This window comes from Solea senegalensis, linkage group LG8 (genome assembly GCF_019176455.1).
Source record: "Solea senegalensis isolate Sse05_10M linkage group LG8, IFAPA_SoseM_1, whole genome shotgun sequence".
NCBI lineage: Eukaryota > Metazoa > Chordata > Actinopteri > Pleuronectiformes > Soleidae > Solea > Solea senegalensis.
Genome location: NC_058028.1, coordinates 16,721,314 through 16,734,129, shown reverse-complemented (window position 1 = coordinate 16,734,129; position 12,816 = coordinate 16,721,314). Strand labels below are relative to the sequence as shown.

Genomic DNA, 12,816 nt, shown 5'->3' with positions numbered 1-12,816 from the left:
GCAGAGCCACATAGAGACAAACAACCATTCACTTTCACACTCACGGTAAATTTAGGGTGTCCAGTTTACATAATCCCCATGTTGCATGTTTTTGGACTGTGGGAGGAAGCTTGTGAACTTGGAGAAAACTGATGCACAGGGAGAACATGCAAGCTCCATGCTCATGTGGAGGAGTGGTAGACAATGAATGAAAGAGTAAACCAGATTTATTTTTTGAAATTGAGAAATACACATCATTTACAACAGAGAGAGAGAAAAATAACAAAAAGACAGGATGCAACAAAATGTTATAAGTACAGATCATTTTGTTGTTACTAAGTATTGTTTTTGGTGGCTCTGTGTGTCTGTCTGTGCTTCCATACTTGCTTGAAAGGGGTGAAGTCTGCCATCTCTGATTGCCTTGTTATTGATTGGTATGTAGTGTTCAACATCTTCAATAAATAGGAAATACAGAAATATTTCTATTGCCAAATGTGATCTTATGAATTCAAACGTTTGCCAGTAACATTATCCTATAGATTAACTCTAGAAACCTCTAATTTTTTCTCTGATTTCTAAAAAAACAGAACATCATATTTCCCATAATGGTGCAAAGTCTCTAACAACATTGGCAAAACATGAAATAGTCAACAATTACAGCCCTACTGACATCATATCAAGGTCAATGGTAAGTTCCATTGTAATACTTCCTGTTTGCATTTGCTTCTGAATCTTGCGCCCTCTACTGAAAGCTCTCAACACCCACTATTATTCAACATATAAGATGACCAGGGTTTTTTCTATTGTCACTGTGCTGTGTTTAAATGTGCAGCCAGTAGAGGGAGCAATATGGCAAGGGAAAGTAGAGTCAGATGATATGAGGAGGAGGATCAAGTAAATAAACCCTAGAGTAACGTGTGCAAAACAAGTGCTTTTCTTTTGGTTACATACTCAGGCCTAGATTACAACTCACTTATTCTGGGTTGACACCTTGTCCTTCCTCAGCTGAAACCTGTACAAGCAAGCTAAGGTAATGTAAGACAGAGGTATGCATTTTTTTTCCTGTTTGGAAAAGATAACTTAGTGTATCAGATATATTATGGTACAGCAATTGTTCACAAAACTAGCATCATACTAAATTAACAGTATTTCTTTCTTATTGTTACTCTTACAAAGAGCTGATAAATAGCCTGTAGAGAAAGGCACAAGGTAATCATGGGGTGTTTCATTTTACATTAGGCTATTTGCCATTAATAACAAGCCTCTTCAACATTAAACGCTCACATAACTGCTCAGAGTCTGAGTCATCTGACATGCCCGCATTCAACCCTGGCTGGTAGGTACTATGGTCTATTATTAGCTTCTGAACACCAGATACCGCCTTCCCAGCTGAGTCTGGTCTGGGAGAGAAAAATATTCATTACGTAACAATAAAGGATCTGTCTCCCAGACTCACTTCCTGAATACCACAGCAGCAACTAACCCCCAAACTCAGGCAGAGCAGAAGCCTCATCCATTTGTTTTCTGGTGTAGTGCTGGGCAGTGCAAATAATGTGCTGCTTATTCTTAACCTCCACACAATCTCCACACCACCCCTCCTTCTCAGCTCCTCTCTGTGGGTCAGTGATGTTGCGGGAGTGACGCAGCAGTTGAAGCCAAGTCCAGAAGGCAAATATACACAGCAGGAACAAGGGACCTCTACTAGAACAGACAGCAGTGAAGAAGGAAGATGGTAAAGGCTTGATCTAGGCCGAAGGGAGGACAGGCGCCGAGTAGACGCTCTGCTCTCCTCCTCCTATGCAAACACCCGAGAGACATCCACAGCAGCACAGCCAGACCCAACAGGACCTTCTGCACAGAAACAATTTTGGTAGGCAGCGCAAAAGTGTGAGTGTTTGTTCTGGCAGCAACGTAAGTGATACGAGGGATGCATGTCTTCGTATGCTAATAGTGTGAGTGCTTTGAGAACGAGGCCTTGAGGCCTACTCAGCCTAGTCTGTGCCTCCCTGCTGATCAGTGCCCCTACAGGCCACAGCTGATCATCGGAGGCACAGAGGCCTGTCAACTTTGCCCTGTGGTTTTCAGCACATCCATGCTGTGGATGACGAGGTGATACTTTTCAAACAATAACTAAGAGGTACATTGTTTTCAGATGCATAGATTAACCTATATAAGTGATTATTTTATGGCAGAAACCTCCCACAGACATACAACGGATTAGAATTACTGGTCAGACGATGACTGAAACACATATTTCGAGTCCTTGAGAATCTCAATGATCTTCCTGTTCTGGATCTTAGAAAAGCAAACAAATAAAGGCAAATTTACCATGTGAGGGTTTAATTTATTTCAGTTTACTTTTTCAAATATGTCATCACTCTGTGGATCTGGAATCCTGTTATGGAGATATTTTTTTCTCAGATAATTCTCAGAAAATCTACTGCACCCACCCATTTAGACTTTCTGGCTCCAGTTATAGAAGTGGCACTGCGGCCACTGTTTCATGTGATACCACTGAGTGGCCACCAGGTGGCTGCTATGTGTGGACAGAACTGCGATATCAGGAAGAAAATATATATACCTTATATACCTATACCTTATACCCCTTGTCATACTATACTGTATGTCAGAAAGCAAACAGATGAGCCCTATTTGGTTTTGAAGCAGAATTTCAGTGTGATTAAAATCAAGTGAGCTTCAAAGGATATTTTACTTTATTGCTGCCTATTGATATGAAACCCACTGACACACTGTAGTTCATGCAATAAATGGCTTCTATTGCTGATGTGACACTTTGTGCCAGATTAATTGCCTATATGTATTTCAAGGGTAGTCAATTAATTAATGGGTAATTATTATATTATCCACAAAGAATTCCTAGTGGTTAAAATGGTCATCTCAGGAGTGGGAGGTTAGTGTTTTAAACCCGTATTATGTCTCATCAAAGACATAGGGATAGCTTTGTAATCTTATCATATCGGGGGGGGGATTTGAATTTGAAATAATCCGGTCAGATACAGAACTTTTTGTGTAACCTAATCATGCAAGTAGTTTGATCAGGTGGAGGAATATAGGGAAATATAATTTCACTGACCAGTCCTCTCACAACCCAGTTGCATAGCCTTCACTGCAACAGCTGTTCATATCTCGCGTGTTGTTCCATTATTATTTAGCCACCTTATCAAACTTCAAGAACTGTAGTATTTCTAGGAAAAAAAACAAACATTTTCCGTTTGTGTATTATAAATATTCTAACATACTATATATAATATGTAGTTCTGCAATGTTTAAGAAAATTACATTGTTGGGCATAAACATTTCCCGTGCAATTACATGTGATATTTTTTTTCCTCAAAAACCCTGAGAAAGATCAATCTATGAATATAAACTGTTTAACAAAGGACGATAGGCTTGTGTTTTTTTAGTAAATACTATGCAAATACTATTTATCATGTATGCAGTCCTGATGTGTGGATGATGAAAAGCATGGAATTATGTGGTGTGTAGAAAGCAGCAGGTGCCACCCAAACATCAGGAATCTTCATCATCTGAAAGATAATCTCATTGTTGTTGTTGTTGTTGTTGTTGTTGTTTTTTTAGTTTCGTCACACTGCTGCTCCCCATACTAATTCAATGTCGTCCGGAAGGGAGGTTTTGCTGCCAGTATCAAAAGATTGGGGTCTGTACTGTGTATTCGTGAGGTGATATGACACAAACAGGACACTAGAGCAGCTAAAATGAAGCGCAATTATCTAGTGTAGTTTAAGAGATGAAAAACAGACACTTGAATAGCCTGTTTCCTTTCTTGAAGACAATGGGCAAGTGCGTGCATCATGACCCATGTGATTTGTCTTTTGAAGTCAACTTTCATGGCAGTGAAACTGGTTTGAAGTTGGTTTCCGTTAGCATGAGGAGAAGGCCTACACAATCTGCACTCAGTCATGTAAATAGAAGAGTGATTTCCATCCTCAGAGGCTAGCGAGAGTCTCACAGTACCATGTCGGGTTCAGCTTCCTCCCCTCCCCCTTGTCTGCAGTGCTGACGCATCTGCTGCTTGTGCATCAACCAGCAGCCTGTTTATAGGCATACCCAGAGTCCACGTTGAAAACAGGGCTCTATCTTTTCCCCCTCAGCCTTGCATTCGGTCTGCATTGTCACTGCCACTGTTGGAAAAGAGCACTGATGAACATCTGTCCTGTGACTGCCGCGATGCACAGCAGGACAGTCGTCACTGCCATCTTCTCTCGGCTTCTGCATTACCTAACCACAGTGACTGCGTAAGCACAGACGAAGGGCTTTGGTGTGATACATTATGCTGCTGCACAGACACAGACTGAGTGCACAAGCATGAAACAGATGGTGTATCGTTATGCATTCGAGGTGCATGTTGTTTCCGCAAGGGCTGCAGATTATTTTAAAAATGTAAAACATTTTGTGCAAAAGACAATTTTCTTTTTGATCATCAAGATGGATGAGGCTTTAGCTGGTGAGGGATTTAATACCGTGTGTTTTTGTACAGCAGAGGACGTCTAACTGTGCGCTGATGCCAGCAATGCAGCTGAGGGTTTTCCCTGGCTGTAGCATCGAGTACTGAGGTGATGTAGCACCCAGCATCTCTCCGCTCTCCTCGCATCTCTCTGCCTTGCTTAATAAAAGTTGCCGCTTCCTGCTCAGTGGCTACAGTGTGAACGCTTCAGTTGCCCAGCTAACACAAAGGCAGACCCATACTCTGGATTAGCTACATGCTGTAGAATCTGTGAGTTATCCACACAGCTGGACAGCCATAGTGGGACAGAATTGGGACAGTGAGATGAGGACAGGGTTGTTCTAATCCAGGACCTGGGCTACATGGATAGAAGCAAAGGACATTGGAGCTGAAGTCATCTGCACAGAGAGAGGGAGGGAGAGGAAGAAAGACGTCAGAAAAAAGCAACACCAGCGTTCAGCAACCATCACAGAAAGCAACTACTTTCGCCTTGCTCTCACAAAACTGTTCATGTATAGTCGGCTGTATTGAGGGCTGTACAAAGGGGATACTGCATGACATTGTTTCCTGTTCACCCTGCATCTTTTTCTCTGATTTACTAAGGTATGTTTTGCATGGTTTCCCTGAATTTATAAACAGCTTTATTTTTTTTTGCGGAAGTAAGCTTTGCAGAGGTGCGTGAAGTGCTTTTGCTTTGACATTTCGCTCTTTGTTTGACTGACTCGATGCTGTACATTTCTTGGTTTGTGGTTTGTATGTGGGGTTTTTATTTCCAAAAAAGGAAAAAGAATAAATTACAAGCTTTGAAGATAAAGTCAGACATGGGTGTGGCAAAGTCATTATCAGTGATGACAAATTCAAATTTCCGCTCAGCATGTGGTTGCAACAAACCACAGCAACTGGTACAGTTTTTGGTTGTTGTTGTTGTTTTTTAAATATGAAAGCGTTAAGTAAAAATGCAACCGAAAAGAAAAGAAGAATCTAAGTCTGGTAATGGAACAAAGTGAGAAGTTATTGTAAAGCATGGCACATCACTTGCTGTTATCGGATGAGAAAGTCTTTTGGGTAGCATTTGTATGGCAGACAAAGACACACAGACGGATGCACATACATGTGAAGAATGTTAGCCGAGCCAAAGGCGAACCTCGGCTGCTCTGTGGACTGCTGTGTGTTGCAGGTTCTTCGGCAAGGCAGGTTATTTGAGGAAGAGGGGACAGCTAACGCAGTCACTTGCCATCTAGCTGAATCCCAATAAGTGCTGCGCCATAGCATGTTGCCATGACAACGGAGGCCTGTCTCAGGAAGAGGACAGGAGGCTGGTTGTGTTTTCAGCCATATGAGAGGCTTTAAAGGACGGTGGCCATGTTGTATTTTTGCACAAAGACCAAATATAAGAACCTGATATTGCATAATTAATAACCGATACATTATTTAATACATGATATGCTGCGAATTTACTACCTTTAAAATAATAAAATACAGTTAAATGCTAAATTAGACATAATGTAATATCATTACAGATCATCTAACTATACATAACAATTTCCACAAAATAAAGAATGCGTATGGATCACAAAAAAGTACACTCTAAACCCTCTGTTTTCCACTTTGAAAGCTCACAGCGCAAAGAACCGGTTTACAACAGAGCAGCATGAACAAATACAAATGGCCGACGACATTTTGCCAAAGCAAGCATGCATAATATCATGGTGAAAATGGCGCTCACTGAGGTCACAAACGATGATGAGAAAATGAGTAGAGAAGCACTAATGTGTCTCTGCGCGGGCTAAAATTATTAACATGTAAACACCTCTGATGCAGGTGTGGTGAGTCATCGTTCACAGAGTATGTGTGCAGCCATCGTGCTTCGTTCATGCTATGACTCAGTGTAGACACAAACCACACTGATACTGTTGTGAGTAAGCCAGAGATATGACACCATGTTGGGTGAGACATCTGCTTTCAAAGAGAGAAAGAAGAAGAGTTGAAGAAAATTGTTCTCTGACCACTGGTCTGACAATATCAGACAAACTATGTCAGTATAGAGCAGATTGTCAGAGCAGATTTTTGTGATCATTGTACTGTGTTAGGCCTTCCTTGCCACCGTTGCATGCATTGACTCTAGTTAGAGTTGACAACAACTGTATCTGACTTAAGTGAAGAGAGGGCTCCACTGCCAACTGAAGGAGGGAACATATGACGCATGTCTTTTTTATATAAAGAATGATGCAGATGTCATGACAACTAAAACTGACCTAGAGCAAAGCTGTGGCATCACGCTGAATAGATTATCATACAAACTTAATTATGGTTAGTAATAACAACTGAATGAGTCACATACAGAACTTGACTTCCCTTGCTGCTACTTATTTATTCCTTGCACAGAGTCCGAGGTCTCCTGACATCTGTGTTATGGATTTAGTGCTTAAGCAAATTCAGTTGCTCATGACACTCACATTTTATTTATGAAAAACAACAATGGGACAGATAGAGAACTAGAGCACTTACAGTAAGTAAGACTGCATCGGTATATATCAAGTGCAATATACCTAAACATATTTATACTGTAAATTTCAAGTCCTTACTTTGTATATTAGGGTTTTATAGCCTAAGTGTTAATATCTTAGTATATATTCATTTTCTTTTTTGGTATACCATGTATATTACTTATTATCTTTATCTTTACTGTCTTGCTGTTGTAACAATGCAAATTTCCCCACTGCGGGACAAATAACTACTATCTTATCTTACCTTATCTTATCACACTGTAAGTCACACTATTTAAGATGTTTAAAGTAATCACAAACATCATATGCATGTTATTATTAAAATATCAAAATAAATATCATGACAGTATTACGTCACAGAGCTGCCGACCCCATGCACTTTTAAAAATGTCTCAGTGGCCTTTTATTTTATTAAATAGGGAATCTCTTTCAAAAAAAGGAGCGAAAGAATATGAAATGTTAACACAATTATGAAAGACAGTGTTGACACAATACTGAATTAGATAAACAAAAGCAACCAGTATAATTAATATACCGTCTTAAAGCTTTAAAAAAAATCATGCATGCTTTTTTTGTTGTTATTTTTTATTAAACCGGATGTGTTGATGAGTTGAGCAGACTGTAATGACTGAAGCACAACTGTTAAGGTATTACTGCCATCTAGTGTTTGAACACTAAAACACAGACGTGTCTGACTATTTTTAAACAATATCAAAAGAGTGAGATCCTTGAACTTGTAAAAAAAACAGATGCAATTAATTCTTCTCTTCTTTTTTAGATGACTGTGGTGTGCCCATGCACTCAGAACCTGATGGATAGTGCTCACCCTCACACTGTGCTCAGCAAGCTCAATGAACAGCGCTCACAAGGCCTCTTTTGTGATGTCACCATTGTGGTGGAGGATGTTAAATTTCGGGCCCACAAGAACATACTGGCAGCCTGCAGTGGTTACTTCAGGAACGCCCTGACAGCTTCTGAAACATGGAGCTCAGGCCAAGTGCTGGAGCTGATGGACCTGAAGTCAGATGTGTTTGCCAGCATCCTGAACTTCATCTACTGCTCAAAGGTGATGTCACCTGTTGCAGAGGACACTGGGAGATTAGTGGCCGCTGGAAAAAGACTTGGAATTCCTTTTTTGGAGAAGCTTGCAGAACAAGAGAAACAGAATGAATGTGTTAAATCCAACTCAGGCCTGGTGTTTAACAAAACAAAGAATGAAGCTTCCAGGCCTGAGGAGGTGGACAGTGCCAGAGGGCCACGCATCACCAATGCCTTCTCTATCACTGAGGTGTGTCCTGGGAATAATCTGTTCACCCCCCTGGTTCAAACCAATGCAGAGAGGCAGTCCCCAGATGAAGGACAGCTTCCATCTAGTTGCCCTACAACGTCCTGCCTCAGTGGGAACAATGAGACCACACACGCTCTCTCAGAGCACTCGTATGCAGTCAGCAAATCTACTGAAAGCAAAGATAGCAGTCAGTCAGAAAACAAGAAGCCAGCAATCTCACAGCCAAAGCAGCTCATTAACAGGAACACAGGCCCACTTAAAAAGCGACACAGGCTGAGAGGCATTTTGGGCAGAACAATACTTCCAACATCAGCGGAATCACACACAGACAAACCAAATAACGTAGCACTTACATTAACTGATAGTGTTACTGAAGAACCTGCTGCAGCCAGGACACCACCTTCACTTGTTTCAGAGGGAGAAAGAGAAAAGAGTGTAGAGCCAGGAGAACCAACAGACACTGACAATGGTCAAAAAGAGTTAGAGCCACCAACCCTTTCCCCTCACACAGAAGACAGCATCTCAATCTATGGCTGCGAGCACTGTCCGGAGATATTTACGAATAAAGCTCTTCTCACAGTTCACTCAGAAGTACATACAAAGCGTTTTGTCAGTCATTTGTTTTGCAAGTTCTGCCACAGGAAGTTCATTCACCCAAAACGGCTGCGCAACCATGAGCAGATCTGTCCTAAGGCTATAAAAGAGCGACAAAAACTCGAGACTCCAGGCATACCAGTCAAAGAGGTGGACATTCATTTGGATGACATGGATGACATACCAGACATGGAGAGCATCGGGATACAGCTTCCCCCTGCTGACCTCTCCACCCCCTCTAGCCCAGAGCCCCTTCAAATGGACCATTTAGAGCCCCCACAGGGAGCAAAGGCAGTGCGGCCAGGGGGCAGTCAGAGGAGATACAACTGTAGTGTGTGTAAGAGGGTCTATGTCACTCTATCCAGTCTGAAGCGGCATGAGAATGTACATTCCTGGCAGAGGGCCTATCCCTGTCATTATTGTAATAAAGTGTTTGCCTTGGCAGAGTACCGAACGAAGCATGAAATATGGCATACGGGTGAACGACGCTATCAGTGTATTTTCTGCCTGGAGACATTCATGACATACTATATCTTGAAGAACCATCAGAAATCTTTTCACGGCATTGATCCCAGTTTATCTGTTAAGAAAAAGTCTGCCAGTGGTGGGCTGAAAGCCAGTGTTTACCCAATCAAGCTCTACAGGCTTCTGCCTATGAAGTTTAGAAAGAGAAAATACAAGACGTACAGTCAGACTTATTCAGAGAGCTCTGATGGAGGCAACCAAGCTGCAGTAGACAGCGACACTCCTCCACTGGATGAAAACAGACTTGTCAGCCCTGACCCAGTGTCATTCCCTCTGACATTCATGGCAACAACAAAGACAGTGGCCCCTGTCATTCCACGCATCAGTTTTGACAAGCTAAGTGACCAAAGCATTGATCAAAGTTTGAATCATGAATTGGAAACTGAGGGAGACACAAGAAAAGAGGCTGAGAAAGGAGATTCCACCATCACTGACCACAACAGTACCTTGCTGTTGCAACATAATGTGGAGACTCACAAAGACGACCCTCCAGTGCTAATGAACTCAGAGTACGTTGGTCATAATGTGCCGTTCTTAAACTCTTTAAAAGCTGTAAAAAAGTTAGGTGAACTGTCAGCTTCTGCAAAAAGAGTTGAGGATATGACTAAGGAGATACTTCAGTCAAGAACAGAGAATCTAGTGCGTGACAAAATGGGGAGGTCAAAGACTGAAACGTATATTGCTAAACCTGCATGTCCGGGGCCATCTGTGGATGGTGATGCCATGCCACTCTGTCAGATAACAGTAAAAATAGGCAACGAAGCCATCATTCGGCGCCAAATCAAAGGATCCAAGCTTTTCCCCCGAAAGAAAAGGAGAGTTCGAGATGTGAGTGAGCAGGAGAGCCAAAGTCAGTGTCCTCCGATGACAGGAAGCTCAGAGAGCCCCAGATTCCGCCTCAGACAAGAAGTTACCTCCTCCACTGAGCAGCAGGTGTACGATGACCCCAATGACTGTGACACTGCTGATGTACTTTGGCGTCCCTACTATTCCTACAAAGCTAAAAAGAAGCGGAAGAGGTTGAGATTCAAGCACAGAAATGCTTTGTTTCACCAGTTTTCTGACACAACTGTAGATCGAGCTGCAGCCACTGAGGCCCACCTTGACAAGAGCAGCTGGATGACTGAGAAGAACCTCTCGGGTGGTAGTGCAGAGGTAAAGCGCAGTCTTAGTAGGAACTGCAGCCCGAGGGCCTCCTACAACTGTGACATCTGTGACAGCTCTTTTATCACAGAGACCGGTCTGAGAGCTCACATAGTTGGCTCGCACCCATGTTTTTGCCGGACCTGCGGTAAACAAGGTCCCCCAGGTGAGGCGCCTGCTGGTGGTGATTACATCTGCAACAGCTGTATGGAAAGTGGTTCCTGCTTTGACAACATACCACGAAGCCCCAACCCAGAGAAAAAGTATCGTTGCTCCTTCTGTCCCCAGCGCTTCCTCTACCTTGCCACCAAGAGAAGTCATGAGAAAAAACACCAAGAGACAAACGAGGAAGGATTTGATTGTAACAACTTTACACCATCTTCTAAATACCTGAGTGAAGACATAAAGCAGGACACCATCAAAACAGAGGACAGCAACACTCAAGGGGACACTGAAGTAAAAAGTGAAATGGAGGATGGACTTTTTTCCATTGATAAAATGAACCCTAAAATCGAGGATACAACTGACTTTATGTCTTTAAATTCATACCAGGACATGTCATATTCCAACATAAAAACCCCATTATCACCCTGCAGTGACCCACTGCTTCCCCATGCATCATCAAAAGTAAAACATAAAATGGCAAAAAAAAGCATCAATACTCAACCTTCTATGCATCTCATCCCAAAAAAGGCAGCCTGCATGAGAGACAACGATAGAAACAAGGATAATGTGATGGGACCAAGAACCAACAGTCACAGCCAACTGTTCAGGAAAAATGACTCAGAGACTAAAGGCCATGTTTCTGTACACAGGTCAGATAAATGGGTCTGCAAAGAGGAGCCATTTTTCTAAAGATTGTTGAGGGCAGTGTTCAACTATCAGCAAAAGAGAAAGTGAATGAAATGTGATTTGGAAGCCACTGCACCTTTAGTTAGGAATTGTAAAATGTGTTAGGTTGTATTTGCAGCCAAGCAAATATTTCAAATGGACATCACCGGACATGATGAGGACGTCATGTCAGTGGATTCTATGATTTCTTCCCTCCTACACTCAAACTACTGAGTGGTTTTTTTCCACCTTTGTAGAAGATGTTTCTTCATTTATGTATCTTCTGACAGAGACTGTGCTTTGTCCATTGTCTATGCATATAAGGCAGATCCAGTGACAACCTCTTGAAAGCAAATGATGTGCAATTTCAGAACAGGGACGGGATGCACTGGAAAGCTGTCCAGTGTGGTGACATTTTCACATTTTAAAATAAGTAAAACAATAAGAACCTTTGTCACATCTCTGAATCTGCCACTGAACTAACTGGGCATGGTGAGTTGCACTTTATAGAGTGACTATGCTAATATGTTCGTACAATACTTTGATAATTACATTTCACTTCCAAGCACCATTGATAGACTTCTACTTTCTAATGAACACAATGATGACATCATTGAGCTACTCATTTTTGTGTGTTAAACATGTATAAAACTTGTAAAAGACAAATTATTTAAATAAATGTTGATATGCTACAGAGTTACATCCTGTCCTCTTTCAGCAAATACATACAATACAGTAAATGCCTTCTTATCACTAATGGGAAAAAAAAGGAAATTTAAAGCAGTGCAGTTGAAATATTCAAACTGGTAGGAAACACGTTCATAAATACAAAGCCATGTGTTCCGCTCCTCCTGGACCTTCAGGGACTTGCAGTCCACGTGAGAAGTTAATTCCCTTCTTCTTCCACACAAACAGCATCAGTAGTTAGAGTTGGGCCTTTAAACACAATTTCCAGATGTTTCGAAATTCTTTGCTTCTCTCGAAGACTGGCCATATGACGTAACAGACGGATCATAAGCTTCTTTTGTATTGTAAAGCTTCCTTGGGTTTGAACATACACCAATAAGTATAATTGTGTATAACCTCTTAAAAATAAAAACAGTTTTTTTAATACCATTGGAAAAAGCTTTAGGCAAGGGTCTTGCTTTACAGGGGCTGCCATCTTGTGCCACCATTTTCTATTGCTGCCACACAGACAACCCAATCAGAATATGTGTGTTTGCATTTTTAATCGGAAGTTTACTATGCAAACAAAGAAGTCCAACATCCTCACTGGCATGTGAAGGCCATCGTAGTTCCCTGACGTGCTTGGGAACGGTAGGATTGAGTGTAGGAGCCGAGCCCTGTGTTTGTTGCATACTGCATGGCAAGTATAGCTTAAGCCGTGTTTCCATCATGGTACAGTTTGGTTTGATACAGTATGGTATGGTTTGGAATGGTAAAGCCCTCCGTCAGGCTTGCGT

The 12,816-nt window shown here is 41.8% G+C and overlaps 1 protein-coding gene across 4 annotated transcripts; it reads left to right on the top strand.

Annotated features, from left to right (window-relative positions):
* Positions 1–930: 930 nt before the first annotated feature.
* Positions 931–12,049, top strand: zbtb38 (zinc finger and BTB domain containing 38). Of its 4 annotated transcripts, none has more exons than XM_044032702.1 (3): positions 931–1,009; positions 1,586–1,849; positions 7,751–12,049. In XM_044032702.1, exon 3 carries the CDS (start codon positions 7,751–7,753, stop codon positions 11,375–11,377), a length of 3,627 nt encoding a protein of 1,208 aa, XP_043888637.1. In that variant the 5' UTR covers positions 931–1,009; positions 1,586–1,849; the 3' UTR covers positions 11,378–12,049. The 4 variants fall into 4 exon arrangements, with proteins under 4 accessions (XP_043888637.1, XP_043888638.1, XP_043888640.1 ...); XM_044032703.1 differs by having other exon boundaries at positions 931–1,025; XM_044032705.1 differs by lacking the exon at positions 1,586–1,849.
* Positions 12,050–12,816: the final 767 nt, after the last annotated feature.

Bases quoted from the DNA above. Each gene is read 5' to 3' on its own strand.
- zbtb38 (XM_044032705.1), top strand. From the start codon at position 7,751: ATGACTGTGGTGTGCCCATGCACTCAGAACCTGATGGATAGTGCTCAC.